Here is a 25,451-nt window from a genome sequence, read left to right on the forward strand (position 1 = left end):
ATATAAGTTACCCCGAAATAGTTCCTCCGTGAGCAGATGCGTTTTGACGGCGCGGTGTCTGCTGTCGCTCCTTAATTTGGGTGGAGGAATGAGATGAGAATATGATATGGAGTATATAAAAAGATCAGCTGAGACGGAAGCAGAATGCCCTTTTTCATTTAAAAAAAATAAAAAATAGCTGGTTCAGAAATACCACGTGGAGTATTGTTATGCCATTGTATGGCTAATAGCCTTATTAGATCAGATTATTGCGGAGAGGCTTCTTTCATGCGGTTCTATGCACTTTGCAGGAATTGTGGAAACAGATTTGGTCCTTAAATTCGTAGCCAAGCGCAACTTCTGCAGAGTTTAACTGAAGCATCTTTGCGAGTGGCTGTGGCAGGAGGAGAAAGGCAGGTACACTGAGTAGCAGGCAAATAGTTTGCCTCTTCTGAGCTCTGTTATAAAAGTTCTTTTAAAGTAGCTCTATGCCATGGGCTGTAGGTGGAAAAAAAAAAATTGCCAAAGGTAAAATGAATTGCATGCTTGCAGACATATGGGGGGAAAAAAGGCCTGAGTCTTGGAGTTATGCTAATTCACACCAGTGAGAGAGAGTGTGACTCCTCTTTCAGTGCTTTAATCAGACTTTGACTCAAAGGAGAAACAGTTTTCCCATGCTGAAAAACTCTTCTCAACAAATCTGGTGGGTTTTGGCTGTGTGTGAAGTTCTCAAGATGGGGTGTTACAAGTAAATGCGCAAGAAGGCACTGTTGGCAGTTTTGCACACAGCGTTGTTGGAAAGCTCTGTTAAAACATGGTGCTAGGGAAGTTTGAACAGCTGCAGAGAAAAGTGACAGCTCTCATGGTGTGGTGCTTATTTTTGCCTTCAAAGAAACAGCAATATATTGCAGCCTGCTAAAATGTGCGAACTGGGGAGTAGCAACATGCTCCCTTAGAGCGTGCCTAGAAACTGCTAAGGCTGACATATCACAACCTGGTCATTACTGAAATACATGCTGTCACTGTTTAAAGCTGGCATAATAGCATCTCGAAAATATATTGCCCTTGAGAGTGTGTCACAAAATACAGTTGTATGCTGCTTACCTGTATATCTGCAAGCCCTGCCTGCTGAAAGTCTGAATTTGCATTTGTGAGAACTGGATAGCTTTTTTTTTTTCCCTGGGAGCTGTTCTTTTCTCACTGTTCATGCACTGCAGCCTCAATTTTCCAAGCTGATTTTCCTGTTAGCCTGTGGCAGGTATTTGGTCTCAGAACTGCTGCATAGGCGACTATGAGTGTAAGTTGTGCTGGTTCCCACGAAAATGTTGGTTTTGCTCTTTCTTTCATTGAGAAATGAAATAGCCCAGAGTAATTCAGCAGAAGGTCTATGTTTTGCATTTTGTGTTTTGAAATGTGACATGGGGAAGCAGCATGGTCAGTAGCATAATGCAGCAGGTCTGGGTTTGATTTGTGTGGCATTGGGAAGGTTTGAGCCTGGCAATCGGTCCTTCCTTCCTGCTACCCCCAGGTGTGGTTGTTGGCCTGGGTGGAGGTACCCATGTCCAACAGCTGAGATAAAGTGTGGCCCTGTCCCTGCAGCTGAGTGCTCCCTGCTGCAATATTCCCTGTGCCCTGTTGTAGTTAATGCAGCAGTATGAAATGGCCAGACAGCATGGAAATAGGCAGTTTCTGTGATCTAAACCACAGCATGTTTATCAGGCAATGGATAATTCTCCAGAAAGACTGATAGGGAGTAGACTGTGTAACCTTGACATTTCATATCAGGAAAGGAGCTTTGAGATCTGTGTTTCCTTTTGAATCTTGAAGAACTGGCTAATTCCCATAGGTTAGAGTTATAAAACTCATTGCTAATCTTGCTTGTGGCAGCTCCTAATTCACTTCTCATTCTTGCCCTCAAAACCTTTCATTTGTTCGTCTGCCCCTAAACACCTGGGTCTGCTCCCGGCACCATTAGCGGGACAGGCAGGGCAGGCATTAACCGGGGTGCGGCAGGTATGGCAGTTTCTTGAGAGACAGGAGGAGAATCAGCTGTGAGAACTTCAGAGGTTGTGTTCCTGGTGTCTGCCTGCCATGTCCTGATGCGAGCAGAAGGCCACTGGTGCAGAGAGGACAAGCACACCCTGGGAAGCTTACTGGCAGTGGCACGAGCGATATCCCAGGAGGACCATCATGAGGAGTCGAGAAGACAGGCGTGAGAAGACCTTTCTCCTCTCTGGTACGGCCTCAGCTGGAAGAGAGAAATAACTGTTCTCTCTGCAGCTCTAAGGGGTTAAAACTTCTGGGATAACCGATTTGTGCCTGAGCAGTACAATAGACTTTAATTCCTAAAACCTTTCATGGAATAATCAGATTGCTTTAGTGTTCACATAAGATTGTCTGCTGTAGAAAGAAGAAATGATTTACTGTTTCAAAAGCAGCGATTTAAATGTGTAATAGCCATTAGCTTGTTAGAACTAATGACTTTCTATCTCAAGGAACCTTCTTTACAATTTGCAGTCCTTAAAGAGTCACGATAAATGGGATCAGATTATTTGACAAACCAAACCGTTTTGATCACTGTTGTACATTTTTATTTAAACAGAATGGTACAGGGAGTGGAAATCTGCCTTACCGTATGGAGGGAGGTGTAGCTGCTATTGTGGCTAATGATTATTGCAGTGATTGTTTAAAGGGACACTGAAAGTGTTAGAGCTTTCCGAGCCTGTTGTAAGCAATATGGAACAAAAGGCATTACTTTTCAGTTATGCCAAAAATCTTCTTTACCTGTCTGACAGCAGAAGGGAGACTGCTTTGAGGATTTTGGAAGGGCTTTTGATGAAGTGCAATCAAATGTAATTACCTCTATAGCATTCCCTGGGTTCTGGTGTGAATTGAGTGTGCAAATGGCAGGGCCTGGCCCTTTAGTGTTGAGAGAACCATGTAAAGCTGCACTTCAGCCACAGAAAAGCCTCCGTGTTTCTAGGTAAGCCCCTGCACAGGCTTGGGATGTGCAAAGTGAGTTTGCCACCCTAGTGGAGGTTTGGTATTAAAGGAACTTAAAACCTAGCCCAAAGATTTTGGGAAAAGCAGCAATGTATGGAAATACAGACCTGTCTAGGGTGCAGCCAGCCAATAGCTTAAACTACTGTAACAGCAGCTTTGCTTTTTATTCACAAACCTGAGATACTCCTTTGTCAGGTGTGACTGAGATCTCCCTGGCTGCAGTTTAAGCCCAGCAGAAGGTGCAGAGAGCAGGTCCCTTCCCCTTGGTGGCTGCCCTCCTGCTCTGGCGGAGGCCAGTAGTGACTGGGAGCATTGCATTCTAAGTCAGGTTGGCAGTGTCTGTAGTGGGTATCCATAACAGGGCAGTCTTGAGCAGGCGATTCTTCGGACAGCATTGTGTGCTCGGTTCCTGCTAGCCTCAGGCAGGCAGGGGAGTTCAGGCCACTTGCACAGTGATGCAAGTGCATGAAGTCCAAGGAAGCTGCCTTTTTTTTTTTTTTTTTTTTTTTTTTTTTTTTTTTTTGGAAGAGAATAGCTGTTAGAAGGACCGTCGGCTTTACAGGAATGGTGGCCATGGTGTTTCAGAGCTGTAACAGGCGCTGTAGCCAGCAGTAGGCTCCACTCACTGCTTTCTGTCCATTCCCAAACTGATATGGCTGGGTTTCCTGGGGTTTTGTTTTGGGGTTTTTTTTTTTCCCATTACTGTACATGCAGCCCATTATCTATAGACAGCACAAACCAGAAATTCTCCTAGCCTTAATCTTGATTCAGACTTTTCATTAGATACTTCACTATGGAGAAGCTCCAAAAGACAGGTGTGGGTTGATTTGGGGATCAATTAGAGGGTTAACAATGGCCCTTGGCTGATTGTGGTCAGCCCTGTGTTCCCCTGCTGCTTCCGAAAATATTTTTGGAAGGAGATTAGAAAGCATCCTTGTTAACAAAATTGAGCTGTATTGGCCAGACTTTGGGCTGACTAACTGTAAACCAGCATAACTGGTTAGTAGAGCGATGCTGTTTCATACCATCGGAGGATGGCCCCAACTATCGGGACAGGCTTTCTAAGCTGTGGAGTTGACTTTCCTCCCTCTACCCCTCTTGCTCTTTACTCTGTTGATAACTGTTCATTGCACATATTGATTCATGTATGCAGGAAGAAGGGTAGTGTTATAAAAAACATGAGTAGCTGGCAAATGTTCAGGTCTTTTAGATGTAATCATCCAGTTTGGAGTCTTCATCAGCATATCAGGGTTCCTAAATTTAAATAGAGATCTGCAGAAAACCAGTGTAACAGTCACGTGCTTGGTGGCAAAGGCTGGGCTTTGTCAAAGGAGTTTTACAAAAGATTTATGATGAGTTTTGGATTCAAAACATGAATTTGATAAGGTCAGGGAGAGATGAAGTATGGATAATGATACCATGCTTCTGCAGTTAAAAGGGAAGTCTAGCCCACTTCATGTCTTTCAGATAACTATATTAGCTCATAAATTTTCATAAGATTTTTTTTTTTTCCCCTGACACACAGATTTGCCTTCAAAAGAGCAGGAGGGACTTGGAGGGTTTGAACAGCAAGTCAGCAGGGAGCTACTCGGCATCTCTCCTGGAATCTGTGGCGTGTTGGGCTGTGTTGGTAGGGTGGGGAGTGATCCTGCACTTGTGACAGCAGTCCCGATATCCCCCTTCTCTCCTGTTTAACCGGGGATACTTCCCTGTGTACATCCAATCCTTGTACAACTTTTGAACTCCCTCAACGGGAGTTACATGATTTATATAAATTTTATGAGATTTTTTTTTTTCAGTGAGCCACTGAAACTTCCCACACTGGCTTTCCTCCTTCTTAAATGCATTCCTGTAAATGTTGTTAATGACTGTGCTTGTTTTCCTTTTTGAAGTGTGAATGAAAGATTAGAGTATTTGCCCTCTGGGTTATTTTACAGTGGCAGGATTCTGCTGCCGTTTGCAAAATCCTTTTCTGGCTTGTGTATTTTGCAGGTATTTTCTAAATTATCATTAATTTCTGGTCAGTAGCACAGTTATATTTGTGCAGTCAATCAAGTGTGATAGACTGGATTACATGCTAAATACAGACCTACTGTGGCATGGTCAACCCAGAACTAATTCCTGTACTTACTGAGCAGGTTTTTGAAATGGTGAAATAGAGGAAAATGTGTATGGTCGCTTGTGTTGTAACTCACCTTGTATTATGTGTTTGGCCTAGAGGAAAAAAGGACTGGGGAAGTGTCGTGATAACAGCTTCTGGTAATGGCTGGGTGTGGTCCTTGTCTTTGCCTTTTTTCTTTTTTGTATTGCATGTATTTTTCATATTCATTAATACTGAAAATGACTGAATTAGTCACTCTTCTCCCTTGCCCACACAAATGTAACTATGTATTTGTTGTGTGTGTATGTAGCAAGAAGAGTTTTTAGGCAGTGACGCCTCGTCAGCAGGAAGGGAAGGGCTTCAGCACTGCTCTTCCCTCTTTAAGCGCAACTTGGGGTAGCAAAGCACGCAGTGTGAGAAAAGGAGTCCAAAAGGTGTGGGTATGTGAACAGAAAACAGGGATGGACGTGGGTAGCTGAGAGCATGCTGCTTGGTTTATTCTGAATAATACTTGTGGGATGTGTGGCAATGTGAATGGGTTCTAGCTTAGGAAATGTCTGGTGTTTGCCCATCTATTTAGAAAGCCGTATTTGGAGATTTTACTGGTTTTGCTTGTCTGAATGCTCACTGCAGGTTTCTTGTGAGTTGAAGGGGAATTTAAAGTGGAAGTCCTGATGGCTCCTTCGCAGGGCAAATGTAGCAGCGAGGAGTGTGATAATGAACTCGCCTTCCTACCTGTGGAGTTATGTTCAGCCTGTGCTCACATGGGTGAAAGCTGAAAGTCCATATACTTAAAGAACTTCTAAAATGCAGTATGTTCTGTATATATTTCTTTCTCTATTAAAAAGGGTATCCTGGCTTACTAAAGAGTAGTATGTGGCTGTGGCTCGCCAAGAGTCTTCTACATACTGAAGCCTGAAGCTGTCTGTGCTCAAATGCTGCAAGGCAGCCATGCCAGAAAGCACCCGTCTGGTCCTCCAGGGGTTTTCACTGTAAGGAAGAAAATAAGGAAAGATCATTTCTTTCACACTAATGCCGCATTTGTTATGTCTTGTTGCTCACAGCTCCTGTATGGAAATGATTATGTATGCCTGATTTTGAGCAGAGATGCCAGCTTTAATTTCATATCAGCATAGCTCCAGTGAGTTGTTTGATTTTTGAGGGGGAAAATGTTTGGCTCATTGTGGGCCATTTACTTGGCAGCTGTGAGGCTCTGCTTTTTTGGCAGATGATTGCAGACAAATTATAGCATGATGCTGGGATGACTGGACAGAGTTTTATCTTATCTTTCCTACATCCTGTCTCTTTCTCCCACTCGGAAAGGACTTGTGAGGCTACTTTCTGATAATGCGGGCTTAAATTTAATTCTCTGTCTGTTCCGCTTTGAATTGCAGATGGTCTTGTATGTTCTCTCTGCTAGGGAAGAGGTGTTTAATGTGACTCTGTTAACGAGTTTGATGTTTATAATCTGGTTGATGTGGGGTTCTCTCTTGGATGCTCCATCAGCGAGAGACGTTGTCCCACAGTAAGAGAGTAACAGGTTGTGGGGTTTTAAGGGTGACAGGGGACTCGAGTTTAGTTCTTCACTGTACTGGTTGTGGCTGGGATAGAGTTAATACCAGCCAGAATCTTGAGGATGAAAGAAAAGGAAGTTAGCTGGTGTTCCTGCAGAAGACCAGGGGAGGCTTTCTGTTCACATTGCAGAGCTTTGCGTTTCTGTTCAAAGGACGTAGCTAAAGAACTTCAAAGACCAGCCACATCCAGGTCGATCTTGAGATGTCTTTTGCTACAGCCTGTATGATTTCTTTAGGAGGATAGACGGAGCGGGAAATAATGCATTTCAAAACTCTCTTGTACATAGTGACTCTGATTTCCAACAAGAACCTGCTGCCATTGGTGTTTTTCATCTCCTAGAAGTGACTCTAACAGGAAATGTAGCAGGCAGCCTGTCCTGCCACAGATCAGCTTTGCCTAGCTCTCTCCTCTTTTCTTTATTAGAAGTCTCCATGCAGCTCTTTGTTTATCGGAAAGTTAATGGTACATCTGTGGAGTGCTTGGGAATGAGAATGGGTCTTCTTGGTGGTACTGTGCTAAACTTGGTTAATGCCCACCTGTCTCGGGCCTTTTCCAAAGTATTTTTAAACCATGAGTTGGTATTGGGGTCATCTCTCTGCGTGCCATGCATTGGTGGTAAGTTCCCTTGTCACCTGCATCCAATTGCTGACCCTGAAGGGAACCAGGAGCGGAATCTCCAGGGTGAAAAGATGGTGCCACAGTCATTCTGGGGGATCCTGCAGGTCGTCATCATGTGGTCCAGTACCTTTGCCTGTGCTTAGGAATGTCATTCCATGACCCAAGACATGATGGCTCGTGCCGTGCACCAAAGAAAGTTGAATGGGGTCGATTTGTAGGTTTTTTGGTGCTGTTGGATCTATTAGGCTGTTGCTGGGCACTTGGCACAGCATTGCATCTTAGTTTAGGATCAAATTTGTATCAGCTGATGATATTTTGAGGTGCCAGAGACTATCAGAATGGTCAGAATTTTGGTGAAGGTCTTAATGGTGCTGGAGAAGTCAGACTCCCGCCTCACTTCAGCAGAATCGAAGAGGAGCAGCAAGTCTCCCAGTGCCAGCTGTGGTGGGGAGCATAGAGTTTACTCGTGAAGCCTTTCCCTGGTTGGCTCAGGGTTTGCTAATTTGAGTAAGTGACAGTTACTATGTCTGTGTGGTGCGCCTCTGATACAGTCATCCCTGAGTTGGTCCTCAGGACAGCACTGATTTTTTTTTTTTTTTTTATGGTTTTTATGTTTAAAAAAAAAAAAAAATCTTGGATAAATAGTAGCAGTGCTGATTTATTTTGCTGCAGAGGGAACGAATCTCTTGCTGACCGGCTGCTGGTACAATATGTGTGCTGTGGCTTTATATCCTGCGTTTTCTAGAGCTAATGTTATTTATACAAGATTTTTGTTTGTTGGGCTTTTAACTAGTAGCGTGTGAAGGGAAATAAAATCTTATTTTCTGGAAGTGACTTCTCTCTTGTTGCACATGTAACTTTTCCTTGACAATATTCCCATTAGCTACTTAGGTAAATGTTGAACTTCTTTCAACAGCCTTCTCCATTAATGAGAAAATGCGTTATCGGAAAATCTAGTAGATAATCTATTTGATTAGGAAAGTCTTTTAAAATTTAAAAACCTGCAAAGTTTGAAATTTAGAAGGTTTCAAATTTTTTAATCTTTTCCAATTCTGAGAGGCTAAAAGTATGACTAACAGGCCGTGTTAAGTTAGGTTCATCAGAATTTTAGCCTGCTGAATTTATTTTTACTGTAAATATAAACATCTTGAGATGAAAAAGAGTTTCTGAATTGAAACCATTTTCCTGCAGAGTTTGTTCCCAGCCAAAAGTGATTTATTTTTTTTTTAAAGCAATTTAGATTTCAGTGAATTGCCTTTCTCCCAGTTTAAGGAACACACTACAAATGCAAGAAGAAAACCAGACTTACAACTTTTCTCCTCTGCATCCCCTTCCGTGCACTGGGGAGGTTCTTCAGAGCGAGCTGCTGACTCGTGCCGAGGCTGTCGCTTTAGTTGGAAGGGTTATTGATGGATCTGCAAAGGGCTGGAGCACTCCTGCTTCCACAGTCCCACGTTTGGAGGTGCTGCATTTGGGAGGCTCCTCTGGTCATGCCAAGCTGAGTGTGGTGGGATGTGCCACAGTGCATTTCCTCTGTGCCTGGGGTACAGAGCTGCAGAGCAAAGGCACAGTGCCCGAGGAGTAGATTTTCCTCTCCCTGTAGGCTATAACTGAATGTCTTCAGGTTCGGTTGGTTTATGTGAAGCCATATCTCTCTATCGACAAAATGTTCTCTGGGGTATCTGCTGACAAGTGCCAGATTTTAAATGATCTCTCACGCTGTAGTTAGAGAACATTAAATAGGGGTGGAACAAAATAATCAATCGAGAAACAAGATGCTGCTTCTGGTCTAGATGGGAATCTTGTCTGCCAAGAAAGCAGAAGAGTGTTTTTTAAATCAGGCTCAGTCTAGATGCACAGCCTGGAAGAACAGCATCAAAATGTCACATTCATCATCCTCTGGCTGTTGGCCATGTTGGCAGAGAGGCTTGGGAGGGACAGTTGGGAGGCCTGTTTGGGTTTTTGTAAAGCTTAATTGGTAACATGGTATTAGAGAGACAGCATGGGCTTCGGAATTGGGAGGTGAGATTGCATTAGTTGAGTGGAAAATTGGCTTTGGTCTGTGTGGGCACTTTCAGGTTGACTGAGCCCTGTGGGACAGACGGTGGGGGAGACCTTGCTGGTTCTGGCTGCTCTGACTGCAGGTGGTCTGTGGTGGAGACACAGTCGCAGCAAAATGAGTTGCCATCGCTGGTATTACAACTTCAAGTCCATTTAGATGCTCTCAGGATGGTAAGGACTTGAAAGTTAAGGTTCCAGGCACAGGGGTGTTTTTTGAATGTCGTCATGGGAATTGTGAATTGAGTTGCTTTGTTTTAGCATTGTAAGACTTCTGCGTTACAGCCCAGGGGTGTTTCTTTTCAGTAGCTCAATATATTGAGCCATTTAAAATTAGAGTTGAATAAAGTATATTGCGCTTCTGCTGTGTTAATAACCTCTTAATAGAAAATTCTGCAGTGTTTTTTTCAGATTTTTTGCTAGAAGAAATTCTCTTGAAGTACAGTCTCTTTTCTTTAAGAACCCCAAGCCTTCTCCAGTGAAGAACCTTGCTTTGTTTCAGATATGGTGTATAATTGTTATACTTCAGTTGTACATACTGTTTCAGTTAACATTTGTCAGGAAACAAAATGAAACATTCAGAATTTTCAAATCCAGCTAATTATAGATGTGTTTAAAAGCATGCTTAGATGTTTATCTAATAGTAATTATTAGTCATCAGTAGTAATTTTAACTCTTTCATTCTAAATGAAATTAAAATCTTAATGCTCAAATTTCCTGTGGAACAAGAACTCTGTTTGCTGTCCTACAGCATTTTGGAAGTGGTAAAACGGTAATGGCAGTGTGATGGCAGTGGATCCGTCTGGTCTGTCAAAGTCTCCCTGCATGCAGGTTTTTGTGAAGCATGCTCCTCCCGACTCCGTCGCATAGCTGGTCAAGGAGAGGAAAACTGGTGGTTTCTGGTTAAAATCTGAAGGAATAAAAGCCCTTTATCCAACCAATGACCATTCTACTTTCTTATGCAGTACAGTGAATGAGGAGGGCAAAGTTGGAGAAACCGTGCCAAAAGACACCGGTTCCCAGGCTGCCTCCCTGCCCTGGTGGCATGGGTGACTGCCTTGGCTAGCGCCAGGCTGGGAGAGGCTGCAATGCTTGTGCAGCCCCTGGTGCAAACAGGCAGGAATTTCTGGAAAGGCAGCCAGTGCTGGGAATAGGAGTGCCAACTGCCTTTTCATGACAGATTTACAAAAATAGGTTTTTAATCATCCTAGTCTGATGTATATTTTGCTCAACGTTTACAGGTCTGGTAAATTCTGAATATTCTGCTTTGCACATTTGCATAGCAAGGAGATGCTGAACTTCAGCTCCCAGAGAACATGGGAACATGGATATTTGGAGAAGTCTCTAATCCCACGTTAATACTATGTATTACCAGTCGAGCATTTGGGGGAGAATCCTCTCCCAAGATACCTTTCTTTTTCCGATTTGTTGAATGAAATGCCTAAAGAACAGTTATTGCATTGATCAGAAATACTTTGATTTTGATAATCCTCAAACTTCTGGGGAGAAATTACTTTTTCTCAGTGGGGCCTGGATGTTCTGGAAAGGATTGAAGGCCTTGAATTAATTTCTGTGAAGTCGCTGTGTTGGTGCTCTGGCCTTCCCCTGCCCACTGCAGCTCAAAGGCAGTGCAAGGCAGAGCAGCGCTGTCAGATCGGGGGCCTTTTTCTCTCTGTTCATTAAACCTTTATCATCAGAAGATGAATTTCTCAAAACCTTGTCCCATCTCTCTGGGTGGCTCTATATCTGTCAAAGGTATAAATTGCATACAATGAAACTGCTCAGTACGCAGCCAGCTTTTTTTTTATCCTTAAAGCTGTTGAAATGCTGGATAATCAAAACAGGCTTAGTTTGCTATTTTAGTCAAAGCAGGTCAGTACTTGCTAATTTAAATGCTCAGAAAGGTAGGTTTTATTCTGATGGAAATTAAGGTCTTGTACTGAAACAAGCAGTAGTTTTTGTGAATGGGATATGGCCCAGGGTCTCCTGCTCTGATACCACAGTAATTAGTTTCAGCATAGAGATCCAAATGGGAAGGGTGTTCATCTGTGCTAAGGATTAACATGATGTTACAAAAAAAGAGAAGGCTTAAATTTTGTTGAGAACAAGATAAGAGAGGATGTAAACTAGGTGGTGTTTCATATGGTTCCAGTTTTCTCATCACCAGGGCGTTTCATACATGTGAATAAATACTTCATAGGTTCATTTCCTACGTAGGTCTCCTTTTCCTCTCCTGTAGAGCTTCATAGCAAATACAGTAATGGGAGCTTTAGGTTTAGGATAATACAACACTCCCCTTGAACTTGAAATAATAAAAAAGAAGCCGGGGAAGCAGTCTGGTTGGAGAAAGGGTGCTCCTGCTTTGGGTGAAGGCTTGGCCAGGTTGGGAAGTAATTTTATGAAGGTGCTCGGCTCAAGCTGGGTGTCCATGGCATAGTTCTTGCAGGAGATTGTGCTAGCAGACGGTGTGCCCTGCTTTGAATGTTTCTGTTGGTGGGAGCCCAAGTGACCCTGAACACAGGTGCTTGGCTGCATTGGCCAACCAGGAAAAGGTCAAAGTAGAAGAAAATGCTGAAAAGCTGTCCCTCCTTTGTATCTGGCTTTCCATCCCAAACATGTTGTGTCACTTGACTCAGCAGATTGGAAAAAGCCAGGAACTGTTGCGTGGCATCATGAAAACCCCACAGAAATAATTTCTGTGGCATGCATTTTGCTCCAGGAGCTTCCACCTGGGCTGTGAGGCAGCCTGGGTAAATAGGATTCCTCTTTCTGCAAATTTGTGTTACTTTCTGACATGTATGTTTATTTTAAAAGTGCTTAATGAGGTAGGCTTTGCTGCTCTTGTTCACTACTACATAGAGGAAAGAGCCTACAACTGCTGTTGAGCCATGTAAGCTCTCTGTGGCTTTCTCAGGACACTGGCCACGCTTGTGTGGCTCCCCTGGGCTGCAGGAGATGTCCCTGCTTGCAGTCACAGCAGCAGCTTAACCAAGGCACAAAGCTGAACCCAGGCAGTGGGCTTGCCATCTGCTTTTCTTTCTTCTTCACTCCAATTACTATCTGCAGTGTTTGATGAGGGGGTGGGTTTTGGTGTGTGCTTTGCAGAGCAAGGCAGCTGTGAGTTCATCTGGTTATACTAAACTGCATTTGAGCTCTCTCCTTTTATTAACAGTGGCCCTGGGATAATTGCTTACTCTGCTTTTTTAATTAATTATCTTAGGGGGAAAAGTATTTCTTTCAGGGTGGAAATACATAGCCCCGCTAATGCAATGTAATACTGATTAGAGTTTGAGCCCTGAGAATGGTCCTTGCCATGTCTGAGTTTCCTTTTCAGTCCTATTTCTGCACTACCCTTTTTCTTCAAACTCATAACAAAATACTTTGAGCAGAAGGATGTAGCCCTAAGTTTCATACCTATGTTCATTATAGGTATTATTGTCATCCTCAGAACAAAAATAATCTTTTTGTCCCAAAGTCTACCATTCTAAGCTTCAATTTTTTTTATTTAGCAAATTGAAAGTGTAAGTTGTATTATCTCCTGACACCTGAACTGAAATTGGGAGTTTGACTGCAGCTTTGTGTTAGCGTATTTCAAAATAGACAAACATAACTTTTAACCCTGAGCATAGGCAGTAGCGTTTAAATGAACAAAAATAGAAATGAGGCAGAAACAAGCAGAAAGGGGGGGTTGGTATCATTAAATCTTTTTTTTTTTTTCTCCTCTTCACGTAGGTTCCTAAAAATTAGCACTATGACTGATGGAGACTATGATTATCTGATCAAGCTCCTGGCCCTTGGAGACTCTGGGGTTGGAAAAACAACGTTCCTGTACAGATACACCGATAACAAATTTAATCCAAAATTCATCACGACAGTAGGGATAGATTTTCGGGAAAAACGAGTGGTAAGTTTTTTCATATGAAACTTTTTTTTTAAAATTCATTTCTGCTAAGAACAAGTTTTATGTAAATATGTATTGCCTCTTCTACTGTGGGGCATAACGTGTTGATAATGCTTTTCCTTGTCTAGTTTTTGGCTTAAGCAACTCATAATTAGGAACTGGATAAAGAGGGAAAACGCAATTATCCTTATCCTGACATTGGATTAAGTGGTTTATTGCATATTGGTATAAAAGGATCTTTTCCTAGAGCAGGTTTCCACAGTGCTAGTGAACGAGGTGTGTTTGTGACTAGAAGTAACTCTGGCCCCCAAACTCATAATTTAAATTGAAGAGATGGAAACTTACAGAAGAACAGAGTTTCAGCTTACTTCCAGGTCACACAGTAAACTAGCGAAGGCACAAGAAGCGGTTCCACCAGCTGGACCATGCTGCTCCTCTGAGTCTCTGCCAGCAGCAAGGCTGGAGGCTGAGCATACCGAGCCTGTGATCAGGAGTCCTCGTAGGTTAGGATCGATGTGCTGCTTAATGCAAGGTGTGCGAGCCTGCTCTCCCATGCTTTTGTTTCTTGACGTTAAATAGAAGATGAGAGTCTTCTGTAGTGTCAGTCAGATGCTTTTTGTGGCTATGAGACCACAGTCATTTTGTTTTAATTTAAGGTGACTAATGTATCTGTTCATAGATCCTGACAACTGATACAGGCTAAATATAGGGACAAATTCAGCTTTCTAATAAGAATCCTTCTAACTTGATCAGTAAAACCGTAATAAATACAAGATATTAGACCCTGGACAATTATTTTAGTAATTTCTTTAATGAAAAGAAATGTAAATAACTTGCCCAGTTCAGAGATGAAGACATCTTTAAATGTGCTTCTTTTTAACTTAAATGAAACACTTCAAGAGTTTTGCATGAAACGTCCTTGGAAGTGTTGACAGTGCAGAGATGAGTAAGCTGGCAGAAGAACTGCTGCTTGTGGCGAACTTTTCAGCCTAAAAAGGAGAGCAGCTGGTGAGCTCTTCCTTGTACCTGACAACTCGAGTGCTGATGAAACTTTACACTATTCAGTTTCAACAAAATTAAGTGCTTCTCAGCCCTTGATCAGGTTAATGTAAGAACTAAAAATCAATTACAATATTTATTATTAATTATTATTACAACTTTTCCCAATTTTGAAGCAGTTGAATGAAAACATGTGTCTTGGTAATATAAAGCATGTTGTTCGTGTGTTGTCATTTCAAGTGCTTTTAAGGTCATGTCAATTTCCCTAGAGTACCATGAAAAGATGGGCATCACTTCCCCATTGACCTTCATCTTCACTGGCAACTTTTTCATGACTGCCAGTATTTGTGGCTGCTGCTGTGAATTCAGTTTTGCCATGGTGATGGGGATGTGCAGGCCCTGCCTGGGAGATGGGGAGTCAGGGGTCCTCTGAATAAAAGAACCATGGATCTGGATTATGTCTTAAATTACTTGTAATCGGCGCTATGCAAGTTCAGGCCAGATAAGTGGAGGCCAGGCCAGGTTCAGGCTGCAGTGGAACCTGGCTCCTCCTCTGCACCGGGGGATTGCAGTGATGTAATAAGAGTAAAATATTAAAAGCTCAGTTTTATTGCAAGGAAATGTCTGAACATGCAAATTACCAGAATACTCCTTCTCTGGCTGGTCAGATGCTCATTAATGTGTTTTGAACATGGGCGCTGGATTCCTTCCAGAGGGTTGAACTTTCTGCTAAACATTGCAGACAGTTTTCTTCCGTAATTTTCCATTACTGTCCATTTTGGGGAAAGATAGTTTGTAACTGTGGGAGAAACTACATCTTACATGAAATTACTAGCTTTGAAATATCTTGAGGATCTATCTAATAAATTGTATTCTAAGAAAGAGAGCCAAAAGCTTAAATATGTGGGTTTTGGTTGTGTAAAAGTCATATTAAAAATGACCCTGTAAGATTCCTTGTTTATAATGCTAAATATTACAGGAACGTGCTCCAGCAAACCAGTTTAATTCACAAACATGGTGTGGTTAATTCATTGATTCTTTTCTGGTTTTCAGATCAGGCACCTGCCACAAAGGAAAGAAAGGCATGTTTGCAGTCAGAAGCTACCTGTTAAAATGACAACAGCTTAAATAAGTCCACAGAATCACAGAATAGTTTAGGCTGGAATGGACCTCCAGAGGTCAGCTAGTCCAACCCCCAATTAATATTAACTTGGTTGTGCAGGAGAACTGAACACTGTATTTTACAGCCCAGGGAGGGCAGCTGAGGAAGTGTTCCACTTCCCCGGTTAAGGTCAGTGCAGCCTCTGGATACAGACATGTCCATAAAGTCCACATTCTCTTGATCTAAATGCAAGGGCAATACTTGCCTGCTTTTAAAATTGCTGAGAGTCTGCTAAACTACCTCGGATAACAAAACCGGCTCATGCTTACTTCATCCTTTTGTCTTTTACTGCAACACTGTTTCTGTTTAATAAAGAATTGAGCCCCAACAAAAGGTCGCAGTGATTTCTTTAAGCACCATGAGTTTTCAGTTGCAGTTAGTAAGGAAGTCATTAATGTCCAACAGAAGTTAATGAATGAAAAATAGCTTTGTATAATAGTGGTTAATCCTGTCAGCCAGCTGTAAATTTTTTAAGAACAGCAATGAAACTGAACACAGACAGCTTGCTCAGCATAGTGTTATGCCAAGTTTTAAAGAATTGGTATCTAATTTGAAGTACTGAATATGACCAAATTATCTTTAAAGTGCAGCTTTCACAGACATTTCATGTGGCTCCTGGGTTTTTAAATATTATAAGCAGCCCTCTGAAGTGGCTTGTAGAGGTAAGAGTCAGCTTTTACTGAAGGACTGAACTTTTACTCCTTACTTATTGCTTGCACAAAATATATGTCTGTGACCCACGCAATGGATTTCAATGTGAGCTGTATGGCTGTGCTGATTTGACTCTCTCATTAGGTATACAACAGCAGAGGACCAAATGGATCTCCAGGAAAAGCCTTCAAAGTCCATCTCCAGCTTTGGGACACAGCTGGACAGGAAAGGTAACAGTTCCAGTCATTGGAAGGCAGTTCTGAGTTTTTCACATTTCTGGGTAAACCATTAGTCCATTCAGGGGAAAAAAAAATCTCAAAAATCTTCCTATTTTAGGATAAGGAAAATATCTTCCAGAAATAAAGTTTTTCTGACACTGCTTTGATGCAGTGATTGGGATCTCAGAGAATAGGACTGGAAGAACTGAAGGTGGTCTGCTTCTGCCTTGGCAGCAGGCTGCCTTGTTTCTGGCACACAGGAGTTATTGGGTCATTGGTTAGCTCTTTCGTTTTGTTTTGTACTGTTTTTTGGCTTCATAACATGTTCTTAATCTCCTCTGGAAGATACTGTATAATCTGCCTAACTGTCCTGTTCTCGTATTTCACATCCTTTCTGTTAGGTTGGATGATAAGGTGTATTTGATAAAGGTGCTGATACGGGACTGCATTAGCACATGTGTAGTTGTCAGGCTGAGGGAAGTGGTTATTCCTTTTTATGTGGCACTTCTGAGGCCACATCTGGAGTATCATTTCCATTTGTGGGACTCCCAGTGTGGGAAGCTTTGTACTGATAAACTGAAGTCCTGTGCAGTGCCATTAGACCAGGTCAGGAGGCAGAGGCATACGATGATCTGGTGAGGGCTGAGGGGGCTAAGCTTGTTCAGCCTGAAGGCAGGAAGACTAAGGGGAGGCTAATTACTGTCTTCATCTACCCAGTGGGGAGAAGACAGAGCCAGACTCTTCTCAGGCTCGCAGCTGAAGGGCAAGAGGCAGTGGTCACAAGCAGCAGCAAGGATATTCCAGCTAGTTAGATGGACACAAGTGTTGACTTTGGTAGTGGTTAAGCCCTGGAGCAGGTTGCTTTTGCAGGCTGTGCAGTCTGTGTTCTCACAGATGCTCACAACTCAAGTGGACAAGGTTCTGAGCAGCCTGATGCCTTCCTTAAGTCCTCTCTAGTTTGTACTCTGGGCTTGGTCAGACTTTTCTGTAATGAGCAAGCTTTCTGTTCCGTACTGCCCCGGGCTCGTTTCAGCCTCTCTCATGACCAGCATGCAAGTGGGATGGAGAACTCTAGTTCAAGTCTTACCAGTGCTGAGTAGTACAAAAGAATTGCTTCTTATCTTACTTCTATGGCTTGGTTGTGTTTGTCTTCTTTGCAGCAGCATACTATGGTTGACATGTGTTAGGTTCATCACTGACCAGCATCCCCCTTTGCAGAAGGATTCTTTTATCTAACCAGGTGTTCCCCATCTTCTGTGTGCACAGTTGTTTGTTCTTCCCAAAGACTGTCTAGACTTGTCACTATTAAATGTGATCCTGTTATTTTTTTTTTTAAAGGGAGAAGCGTGTGTATGGCTTTCTTAAGTTTCCCCGGGTTGGTTACATACACTGATTTTTGCTATCATAAAGTGTGTGAGGTTGCCCTCAGTATGACTACTGATGTCATCTGTCAACAAGGGAAGAAGATGTGATGCACACCTATTTGCTGTGTAATAGTGACTGAAGTGCAGTGGACTGAAGCATTTGCCCAGTGGCGAGGAAGGAAAGTAGTGATGAGGCAGATTTCAGGTTTCCAGAGTAAGCAGTGCGAATACCGTGTGGGAGGGGTTGCTGGATGAAAAGCAGAAGAAAGCTGAAATTTTGTCTTTGCATCTCTTTCCCTTACTCTCAAACACCATTTGTGTATACCCCTTGGCAAGAGAATAAACATTTTGAGGTGACTTTTTTTTTCCTGAAAAGAAACCCTAAAAGTAGTGTCAGGTATCTGACATGTTTCCGTGGAGAGCTGTTTTTTTAATTTTCACAGAGGTGTGGCATAAAATATCAGTTACTATTTCTGGTACCGCTGGTTTGTGTGAGATTATATAGTGCTGGTTTGTGATGTGATAGATCCCTGTGATAGAGAAAACACCAGAGTACCATTGCACAGCTTTCCAGCACTGTCTGAATGTTTTCATATTATTTGGACTTTCTTCACATTCCTGATTTGAACAGCCTTGCGACCTTTTGGTGACAGACAGAGTTCCGTTTCATGGTTTGTAGTTTCATCCAGCTCCATAGCTTTGGAGGAAGCCTGTAAACAATGTCCCTTGTGAACGCACACTTAACGCAGGTCTGCTTACAGAGTGCATGTGTGTCTAGAGCTCTGCAAGGAAAGGTTACCTTTTCCTTTTAGCTGAGCTTCCCAGCAGATAGTCACATCAAACAATCAAAGGCATGTAAACAGCCACCTACTCTTCCTTTGTTTTCTTTAATATTGACTCTATGGAGTAGGGCACATCTATTGACTGTGTGTAATCTCGACAGGTGAATCCATTTCTATCACTGTGATCTGTAATACACTAAATGCTTCTTTTTTTCTTTTAACCAACCTCCTCTCTCTGTCTCTGTCTCGCTCTCGGTTAAATCAGGCAGAATTTGAACTAATAGGTTACTCACTGACAATGTTTATATTCTCACATATAAGCTTCCTCTGGTAAATTACTAACACACTGATTAATAAATGTTGACTGGTGTGATGCATCATAGCTAAAATGAAAGTCAAAGACTATTTTCCTTTGGTTTTACTTCCAAGGGAATGTATGTCCACTAAATCTTGCAGACTCTTCAGATTTCAAGATAATTTTTAAATAGAATTTTTACACAAGTAATTCAGAAAAGCTTTACTTATCTCTTTTCCCTTTAATCGGTTCAGGCTTGCCAGAAAAGTGCTACCTTAGAGATCACTTCGTATTAATAGAGCTATGTTGTCTTTTTTTCTTCCACCTTCAGATTTCGAAGTCTCACCACAGCGTTTTTCAGAGATGCTATGGGCTTCTTACTAATGTTTGATCTCACCAGTCAACAGAGCTTCTTAAATGTCAGAAATTGGATGAGTAAGTAGAACCGTAGAGCTTGGATTTATTGGTTGGCTTGAAGCTTTCTTGTGTATTTTAGGCTTCTAGGCTTTATGCATGTCATCGTTTGTGAGCTGGAAAATGCTCAAATGAAGTAGTTATGTCTAGTGCAGCCGTAATTGGGGTACTTGCAGCCTTTAATTTCGGGTGACAGCTTCATCAAATTGGAAAGATACATGCTTCTCCCCCCCGCCCCCCCCTCCCCTCCCCGATAGACTGTTTTGGGCATATTCTTGATAATCTTGTTTGGATTTGGTACAATTTGAATAAATCTGTTACCTCTTGAAAATTCATGGCATTCGACATTTCCTTGGCCATACCCCATATTTTAGATGATATACAGAAGCTCAGAAACTGTATTTTGGATATCGCTGTTATCTTCATGGTGTGTTTTCCATTTGCAAAGCAGAATGTGATCCCTTCCTGTCTGCTTTGAGGTTTAAATAAAAATTAAGATTGAGTTTTGAGGATTTGGTTTGAAAGCGCATTGTGTTTGCTGTTGTTGGTTTTCCTTCAGACAACAGCTAGAATAAAAGTGAAACAAAGGTTAAGTTCTTAAAATTTGTTTTTAATTGAGGGTATTTAGAGTGCTGCAAGGACAGAGGCCAGTACATGTCCAGCTGGCAGTTTTCCAGCAAACAAGATGAAGTGGGGATAATGTGAGAATCCAGATAGCTTTGTGAAAACAACTCTACCTTGTTTAGAGATTCCTTCCTCCCACTAAACAATCCCTGTCATCACAGTCCTCCACTGCTTACCAAGCTGAGTCTCTAATTTCTTCGGTGTATACTGCACACCTTTTCAAATCAGTCCCCTCAGGATCGAGGCAAGTGTAAGTAAATGGCTGTGTACAGTTACTCATGAGGGGTGAGGCTGTGGACAGTACTTGTGCCTGGATCTTCAAATGGATAAAACCGCATTGAGTATATACAAGAGAAAAACACACTTGAGGACTTTGTCTTAAACTCCTTAAGAGTTGCATTTGCAGATGACATGGGATGTTGCTTGTACTTCCTCAATGTCCTTATGAGTCTTGTAGAATAAAAGTTCTGGCTGGTGGAGGTTCTTCTCTGCTAAAGCACTGGGTTTATTGCACCTCATTGCCATTAAGTCTGTTTGTATGTTGGTAAAATAAATACTGGAAATAATTTTCTAGTACCATTTCTACTTCCTATTTTGAAAAATTCCCCTTAGCAAGTAAATGTACGCTAAGGAAATGTGTTTGGCATGAAGTGGTTGGCTGGTTAGTCTAGGATATTTAGAGGTGGGGAGCAAGAAAGGTATTTTGAATTCTTTTGTCAACAATCTTGGTCTCTAAGGCACTTCCAACGTTCTCTTAACTCTGTTTATTTTTGCTTCTAGGTCAGCTGCAAGCCAATGCATATTGCGAGAATCCAGATATAGTCTTGATTGGTAATAAAGCTGATTTATCAGACCAAAGGGAGGTAAACGAAAGGCAAGCAAAAGATCTGGCAGACAAATATGGGTAAGCAAATTATGACAGAAGCTAAATTTAGTCTGTAACTGTTCTAAGTGTAGCTGATGACTGTCTAGAGATACTTGCAAGTATACTTACAAACTCTTAAGATTTGTAGGCATTGCAATATCACATACACCTATAGTGATATTCTACTTGTCACGCTTTAAGATCGACCTGTTTGAATAGGAAATAGATAGAATGAAACACAATGTTCTAGTAGTTTGGCCAAAATATTACAACGTGAGAAATAAGGCTGAAATGAAACATTCTTACTAGAAGAACTACATTCTTGGGATATTGGCTTGTCCTGAGAGTTCAGGACAGAGTATACCAAAGGCAGATGAACACTCAGTATCATGAACTATATAACTAACAATATTTATAACTTGCTTGTCTAGTTAATTTGACAGTGGAGACACCTGTGGATTTTGGTCAGGTTCTAGGTGTGCAGTGGCACTGAATTTATTTGTTTTTTCCTGATGGATAATAAAGCTGTTAATGGCTGCCGCCTTGTTCTAGTGAGGTTTCTACATTTCTTTGCACTAAAAACACCTGCCGAGTGTCCTGTAACTGGATAAATTGGCTGATACTTAATACAGTTAGTAAATATTGCTGTGGGCGAAAAGAATATGTGTTTTGGTTTTTTTCCTTAGTTGCCCTTACTATGCAATGAGGGATGTTCAGAGAGAACTGTGCCAGCAGCAGAGGATGACCTGAAAGACTGTGAGGAATAGTAAGCAAATTAGGCTTAAAAATAATAAGAGTATTAAAAAGCTATCTGCAGCCAGGTAAAGGAGGACAGTGACACTGAGGAGAAGGTAGCTCATGCCAGATTTCATATGATGGAAGTGCTGGAACAATTGATAATCTTCTGAAAAGGATGATTTGGAAGGCAATATTCTGGGTTCAAAGGGGATTTCAGAATGGAAACAGCTAAGTTCAGTTGTGCTTATAAGTAAAAAAGAAGGGAGGGAGATAGTTACAGCTATTGCTATTTAGCTGTCCCTGTAAGTACTATCTGCCTAAAAAAAAAGGTTTCTGGTACATTCTATCTACCTTAAAAAAAAAAAAAAAAAAAAAAGTTTCTGGTATGTTCTGTGGTCCCTGAAACTTTCTGTAATGCAGACCTAGGTTTCTTCTTAAAATAGACTTTCTGGTTACCCGAAAGACGTTTTCAGCCAAGGTTTGTGCTGATGTTAATTGCAATTTGAAGTCAAAAGGCCAGGATACGTTTTGTAAATTAATGTGGCGTTTTTGTGCTCGTGTCGTGATGACACCATGTGCTAGGAACAGGAGTTTGGGTTCTGCCCAGCAAGGAAATGAAGTCACAACAAACCAGAAGTCTGTCCCATTCATTTCATTGCCACTAAACCCACCATTGATAGCTGCACTGAGAGTGTTACAAAGAGTTGAGACTTGGTTATCTTATAAATCTCTCCAGCAAACCTTTTCTTTTTCACTGTAGCATACCGTACTTCGAAACAAGTGCTGCTACTGGACAGAACGTGGAGAAGGCTGTGGACATGCTTCTGGACTTGATAATGAAGCGTATGGAGCAGTGCGTGGACAAGACACAGGTCTCTGACACAGCCAACGGAGGCAGCTCGGGAAAGCTAGATTCGGCAAAACCGGAGGAGAAAAAGTGTGCCTGCTAAACATCACCTCTAAACTGTGAGAACCAATGAAAATATTTCATCAGAATATGGCTGACCTACCACCAAATTCAAACCAGCTCTCTTGAGCCATGCACAGAAGCAAAGTTACATTGTTTTATTGGATTGTGCATTTTTCTCCAAAGAACTGGTTTAAAACGAAAAGCTGTGTCTCGGTGAGGCTCTTGTGCTGAAATGATTCTTCCTGATACAGTGCCATCTTCATGGAAAACTCTCCCACCTCTCTTCCCCGCTCCTTTTCCCCTAGCCCTCTTCTTTATTTTTTTGTGTGATCAGGATACTGAATAGAGGAAAGTAGCTTTATTTTTTTAAAAAAAAGGAGGGAAAGAACCTATTATCTGCATACACTGGATATTGAAATTGAAATGGAGGCGGGTGGTTTTCTAGGTCTGTGCCATTTTTCCACCAAATCCTGTTTCTTTATAATTCTTAATCTGCATCAGGGACCATGTGTTTTCTAAGGCAGAGATACAAAAGATTTTTGTGGCCTATTAAGAAAAACTTTATCACTTGCACAGAGTAAGCAATGCTGTGAATCCGTCCTGACTGAATCACTGAGACAGTGGTTGGGGGGGGTGGAGGGGGGTTGTGTGTGTGTATTTTGGGTTTGGGGGGAGGAAGTAGGGCATTGAATTTGAAAAAAAAATATCAGGGAATTGTGCAGCATTGCTTGTGTTGCCAATAATCCAAGCAGGGATTGGAGCGTTATGAGAAAAAGTATGGATAGGGATTCTGACGCTGCAGGGACAGTTTATAAAGAAGAGAGTATAATGTATGGGAGCAGAGATAAACTATATTTTATGAAACAACTTCTTACCATTAGCAAAAAATATTCTCCCCTCCTCAACTTAAGGAAACTATCAATTTTCTTCTTTTTCTCTGGGTAACTGCATATCGCAGGTAGGACACAGGAAAGAACTTGTGGCTGTTTGCACTGCCTTAGAAAGGAACTGTAAACTCTGCTGTGCTGAGCAAGCCTCTAAGTTACTGCTACAGCTTTGTTGGGTCCTCTGTGCACTTACATTTTCAAAAGAGCACAGCTTTCTCGTATTCTTAAATTCTCTGCAAGAGGGCAGAGTAGAAAAAAGTGATGCGGGGACTTGGAATGACAGGACTCCAGAATATGTGACTGACTAGATAGAAGTGTGTTGCAGAAGTTTGCAGGTACCTCAGCATAGAGGGTAGAAGTTGTTTTGTTAGTGGGCTGCAGTGGAAGGCTGCAATGCAAAAGATCTCTTCTACGGGTGAAAGCAAGTTCTAGTGAAATAGCAAGTTGCTTATCACAAGCAAAGACAAATACAGGAAAAAAAAAAGAAAAATACTATATTTGTAAGTATAGATCATTTTCTAAACCAAGTTACAGTATATTTATTAGTCTACCCTGTCCTTTTTTGTAGAGTAACTGTTCTGTTTTTATACAGGTGGTAGTTAAAGGTCTATTTGTGTTTATTGTGCTTTAAGCTACTTTAAAATCATCTGGGGGTGTGCAGATTGGGGGGGGAAAACAATCTCTTTACAAGTCAAGCTTGATTGGTTGGGTTGGCAGGATTGCAGACTTCCATGTATTTAAATGTTTTCAGCTTTGATTGATTCAAAATTGCAGACTTTGTGAATAGCAATCTCATAAAATGTTTCAGTGCTTCCCAGAAATGGAGAATTTACCAGATTCACTGCTGAAAAAATAAGTTTTTTCTGCCCAGCTCCTAAAACAATGTTTACTTGATGATTTGGCATGTTAACAGGGCAGATGGTACATCCATAGCAGCAGACCCATTGGGTGAGTAACCAAATAGCTGCGATTACCATGCCAGAAATCTGATTTGTAGGCTGTAAAGATTATATAAGTGATAGACTATACCTAAAGGCTATATATAGTGTATACTATACAACCAGGTATAATGCAGGTCCTTTTATAGGCTATAAAAAGCCTTAACACCTCAAGAGGTGGAAAAACTGTTGTGGTAGTCAACAGGTGATTTCCCAGGCAGAAAATGTAAGTAGACTGGTAACAAGCAGGCTGATACTCAAGATAGGTTCCTCAGTTACCTGAGATATGTAGACTGGAAGTTCAGGGTATTCTTTGAAGTTGTATTGCTTTTCCGTATGTAGCATAAAACATAAACATATGTTTTGGTTTTTTTAAAAAAAGGAATGTCTTGAATTCCTGAAAATTATGATCTGAGGAGCTCCTTGTCTCGCTTTCAAAGAAATCTCTCATTTTGGAGCATCAGATTTTTGTCCGTTGAACAGGAGTGAAAGAAGTTGCTAAGAATAGTAAATTACTGACAGTCAACCAAAGCGTCTTTCCCAGAGCAGCTGAAGTATAGCTTGTCTAAAAGCTGTTACAAAGCCAAAAGTGACTTCAGTAGCAGACAGATGATTCATACAAAGGTGTGTAAAATCCCAAACCTGGCACTGTTTCAAAGCACCTTGATGAAGCTCAGTGGCTTCTATTTATCTCTCCACCTGCTGAAACTAGCACTTTTAGAATAATAATAATTAAAAAAAGAAAAAAAATACAGCAGTGTTACCCAGAACAGTGTGGTCTAGAGGAAGGTATCGCCTAACCTTACCAGTGAGGTTCAGTGACTGTGAATTGTCAGAGCTGGCAGTCCGTTACCAGGGAGCTCTGTTCTGTAAGGATACAGTCTCTGAAACTCTCCAGTGCCAATGCAGAGAGTGCATGGCCAGCCCTCGCAGCCTGGTGTTGCTGGAGGGGTCTTTTTGGGAACGAAAGGGAAATGACTGTAGTAAAAATTCCATTGCTTAGTTTGTATTTATATACTTGCTAATATAAGAAACTGATTATTATTCTGTGGGGTTTTTTTTAAAAAAATAAAAAATAAATCTGTGAGTGCACTTGAAACTGTTATTCCAAAAGGATTTTGCCATCAAAACTTTGGAGGAAAGGAAGGGAAGTTTAAACATGTTTCCTTTCCTGGTAGGTAGTATAGTAGCTCTCAGTTATTAATTTAAGAAAAGGGGAACATGATAAATTTATTCTAAATGGCTAACAGCTTTGTTGTTTATCAGGTTAACTCTCTTTGCAAAAAAACCTAGATAATGATCTCTTACTAAAAGTTGCCTTCTGTCCCCTCTCTGTCATCATTTGACTCTTGCTCCATTTTTTCTTCAT

The 25,451-nt window shown here is 41.5% G+C and overlaps 1 protein-coding gene across 4 annotated transcripts in view; it reads left to right on the top strand.

Moving 5' to 3' along the window:
• The window catches only part of RAB27B (RAB27B, member RAS oncogene family), a 53,823-nt gene that overhangs the window by 22,598 nt on the left and 5,774 nt on the right, over positions 1-25,451 (top strand). For 2 of the 4 annotated variants that reach the window (XM_049794296.1, XM_049794294.1), the window contains exons 2-6: positions 13,067-13,238; positions 16,192-16,277; positions 19,038-19,141; positions 20,525-20,648; positions 22,108-22,866. In XM_049794296.1, coding sequence (XP_049650253.1) covers positions 13,086-13,238; positions 16,192-16,277; positions 19,038-19,141; positions 20,525-20,648; positions 22,108-22,297 — 657 coding nt within the window. In that variant the 5' untranslated portion in view covers positions 13,067-13,085 and the 3' untranslated portion in view covers positions 22,298-22,866. Of the gene's footprint in view, positions 1-1,079; positions 2,216-13,066; positions 13,239-16,191; positions 16,278-19,037; positions 19,142-20,524; positions 20,649-22,107; positions 22,867-25,451 lie in introns of those variants that run through there. The other 2 variants (XM_049794295.1, XR_007504995.1) reach the window with 2 other exon arrangements.

The sequence above is a fragment of the Accipiter gentilis genome, chromosome Z (genome assembly GCF_929443795.1).
Source record: "Accipiter gentilis chromosome Z, bAccGen1.1, whole genome shotgun sequence".
In the NCBI taxonomy this organism is placed as follows: domain Eukaryota; kingdom Metazoa; phylum Chordata; class Aves; order Accipitriformes; family Accipitridae; genus Astur; species Astur gentilis.